Source organism: Eriocheir sinensis, chromosome 13, assembly GCF_024679095.1.
Source record: "Eriocheir sinensis breed Jianghai 21 chromosome 13, ASM2467909v1, whole genome shotgun sequence".
Classification (NCBI taxonomy): domain Eukaryota; kingdom Metazoa; phylum Arthropoda; class Malacostraca; order Decapoda; family Varunidae; genus Eriocheir; species Eriocheir sinensis.
Genome location: NC_066521.1, coordinates 4,573,386 through 4,577,135, shown reverse-complemented (window position 1 = coordinate 4,577,135; position 3,750 = coordinate 4,573,386). Strand labels below are relative to the sequence as shown.

The 3,750-nt window shown below is 43.5% G+C and overlaps 1 protein-coding gene across 1 annotated transcript in view; it reads left to right on the top strand.

Annotated features, from left to right (window-relative positions):
* Nucleotides 1–2,572: 2,572 nt before the first annotated feature.
* The window catches only part of LOC126997902 (EF-hand calcium-binding domain-containing protein 7-like), a 4,389-nt gene continuing 3,211 nt past the window's right edge, over nucleotides 2,573–3,750 (top strand). The window contains exon 1 of the mRNA XM_050859115.1: nucleotides 2,573–3,750. This exon is cut by the window's right edge and continues 3,211 nt beyond it. Within this exon, the coding sequence (XP_050715072.1) occupies nucleotides 3,330–3,750 (421 nt within the window). The 5' untranslated portion in view covers nucleotides 2,573–3,329.

The following is a 3,750-nucleotide window of genomic DNA, read 5'->3' as shown; positions in this document are numbered from 1 at the left end:
CATTTCTCTTCGCACTGACTCACTTCCATCTTGTACTGCTTTAAGCTGTAGCTGTAATCCTGTGAAGCGATCTTCTAGCTGTTCTTTGAGTTCTTGGAGTGTTCCTTCTTGTTGTTGCTGTGCTCTTTCTTGTTGTTCTTTGAGTTCTTGGAGGGCTCTTTCTTGTTTCTCCCCCTGTAGTCTCAAGGCTTCCAAAAGTTCAGTCAACATGTCGTCCCTCTGGGCAGCTTGGGAACGAGTCTCCATGGCGAAAAACAAATGCCTACACTCCTGACACCAATGTTATGCCGGACGTGTTACTTGGGTTCCGTGTCGCCGTCAGGAGACTCCGTGGGAGGGAGATATGTAAACACTTTGCACAGTTTCTGTAGTTTAATATTCTTCTTTAGTAGTACACTTCACTCTGACTCTTCACTTACCACTAGCTTACTATGACTGGGACTGACTCTCTCTCGCCCTCTTCTCCTATATATATCCAGAACAGTACCTACAGTCTAGAATATTACAGTATATTTCAGATCATACAAGAACATGTAGCAAAAATATATGCGAGTTGGCAACACTTCCCGCCTGGCGCCTGGCCGCGCCCCGTGGGGCGCGGACGGCTCGCCTTCCTCCCCGCCCCTTTGCTCGTTTCTCCGGGAGCCTTCTAGAGGCCTATGGTCGCCGGGGGAAGCTTCCAGCACAACAATAATAACAACTCGTACAGAGTGTCGTTCTAGAAACAGCGGGGATGGTGGTAGTGGTACTGTATGTCTGATTCAGCCTTCCAGCAACTCTTAATTACGGTTAAAAAGCTTTGTGAGACTGTACAGGTCTACGCTTGCTGGTGTTTGTAAACAAAAGTGCCAGCTTTGACGGTGGGGGCACCAAATAACACAACACCGGTTTAGGCGTTTCTAGTATTACCGTCCATATGTACGTGTCAACGTGTGGTTTTCAGTTTTGTAAGTTTTCTAAAATACAGATAATGAAAATTTGAATTCATCTATGTTTTTTTTTTATTTAAAATATCAATATAGTTTCGTTTTCGCCTATCGGACTTATCGCTAGCTAGTATCGGAATTGTGGATTTATATCGGGTATCGGTTATCGGTTATCGCCTATATTTGTGTTTCCAGTTAACGAATATCGGTTATCATCGGTAAGGTTTTCCATTATCAGTTATCGGTTATCGGGAATAAGGTTTTCTGTTATCGTGCCCAGCTGTGCTAATGGGTCGGTAGTTACCTGGTATTTTTTTGTCTCCTTTCTTAAAAATCGGTGTCACGTTAGCCTTTTTCCAATCCGAAGGGACGATGCCTTGTCGCAAGGACATATTGAATACGGTAGTGAGGGAGGAGAGTATTTCGCTCTTTGTTTCTTTAAGCAGTATAGGATATACTTTGTCGGGTCCGGGACTTTTATTTGTTTTAAGTGAATGGAGAGCTTTAATTAAGGACTTCATCGGTTGTTATTTCAAAATTAGGCAATGCATGCTCGAGATTTACAATAGTACTGGTGTTGGTGGTAGCGAGAGGAAGACTGTTAGTATTAAACACCGAGGAAAAGTAATTGTTTAAGAGGTTTGCAATGTGTTGGCTGTCAGTCACTAGTGCACCGTCGCTGTTTGTTAAAGGCCCAATACCACTTTTGATCGCCTTTCTGTTGTTTATGTAGCTGAAGAAAGATTTCGGATTATTTTTACAGTTGGCTGCAATATTTTCTTCATATCTACGCTTTGCCTGACCTACTAGTCTTTTTACTCGTCGCCTGGCATCATTATAAAGTCTAATGTTTTCGGGCGTGCATAATTGTTCTTTCTTTGACCTTAAAACAATTTTCTCTCATTGAATGATTGTTTAATTTCGCTATTAAACCACGGTGGGCTTTTATTAGTGTTAATTCGCTTCTCGCACAAGGGGACCAATGTGATTGATTGATTGATAGTTTATTGTTGCAGGTAAACAACAAGGGAGAAGGGAGGAACATGCCATCCAAGGAGACTCCCATCCCAACCCATGTTTCTGCTGAGTGAGTAAGTGATTTTTAAAGCTTAGCCAGGCTTCCTCTACGTTGCCGTCATCTGATAGTTGTATTTCTGTTAGTTTTTGTCGGATTTCTACGAAGTTAGCTAGGTTAGGTGACTTTCTTTTCCCTACGAGATAATTAAGTGATCGCTACGTACTGTGAAGTAACTGTTTATGCCATGCACATTAATGAACGAGTCAAATGTATTTTTCAGATGAATTTTTCCTATAATTTAGCGGATTATGAGTGAAAAAAGCGGGATTTGAAGGATCTTTGATCGCATTTTGAGTGGCGATATTTGCCACCTGTGCTGATGACGCTAACGGTGTTGTAGGAGTTAGCTCGCATTCGCAAAATAGGTCGCAGAGGGAGGTTCAACTTGTTTACTTTTTCTATATTTTACCCTCCGTTATCGTTCACTTGTCCTGTCACAGTTTGTCAATAGAAGGCTTTATAAGAAACGAATAGGGCAGATTTTAGAAAGAATTACCCGAAGTTGCTGTTCAGTGAGTTCCTGTTTGTTTGGTCTGGTGTGCTGTTCTCTTGCGGGCAATATTAACCATCACAAGTGAACAAACTAGAAAAAAAACCAGGCAAATCATTATGTTTTCCTGCTGGGTTATTGCCCACTTCCCATGCACGGTGGACAGCAGAGCGACTTATTTCTGTGAGGAGGTATTTCTCACAACAACGGCCCGACGGTGACGGGAGGAGTGGACGAGTGGCCGGGGGAATGAGGCTTGACTTTTACCTTATTTGGAATATTTGTGTCGTCCTGGCCCTCATCGGTATGTTCACCTACCTCATATTCTTCTTTAAGTAACTCAGAAGGATGAATGTAGGAGTCCCGGGCTAGTACTGAATACTACTGATGAGCAGCACACTGTCTTAGCCTGCCCTGGGAAGAAGCACCACCGCCGGCCCCTGCAGAGTGAGTGCCTGCCGCCCCTCTGTATACGTGACTTGCCTGCCACCCCACCCTCCTGCACCATTCTCCAGAACTCTTATGGATGTATATTACCACAAAAAAATCTTCAGCTTTATAAAGAAAGGGCCATCAGAACAGACTATTTGAGTAACGTTGATGTGTAAACAGTCACTGAGCCTAACCAGCCCCATAAAGCCGCAGAAGGTAACAATTCCCTCTGGCATTTTAGGACAGCATGTCAATGTAACTAAATCACGCAGCACCTGTGAAGAGATTGATATGTTGCAAACTACCTAAATCTACTGAACTTGTACCATAACAAAATATATAGCTGCTTAAAAGTTATTCACAGCAGCACAGGGATTGTAAATTTACACTGACTTGAAAAAAAATGGATCTAGAGGAGTCCCGACAGAAGGAATTGCTGGCAGCATACCTGTGTGTTAAGGCAACTGTTGCTGAGGATCTGAGCAGCAGTGAGGAGTTGAAAAGAGCACTGCAGTATGCTGGCCTAAGCCCCACCCCAGCCTTCCTGGCCCAGCACTGGCAGGAGGGCAACACCGAGGCTGCCACCTTTGAACACTTCTGCAACCTGGCTGAGCAACTCCCAGACATTAATATTGATGATATAGAAGCTCTTTTTATAAAGGTGTTTGGCACTGTTGATGGCATGGTGGGAGAAAATGATTTCAAGAGACTAGTGGGTGGTGGTAATCCTGAACGGGAATTGAGTGATGCTGACTTGAATTATATTCTGCAGGAGGCCAATGTGGTGACCAATGGTACTGTGGATTGTAGCAAGCTGTGCAAGG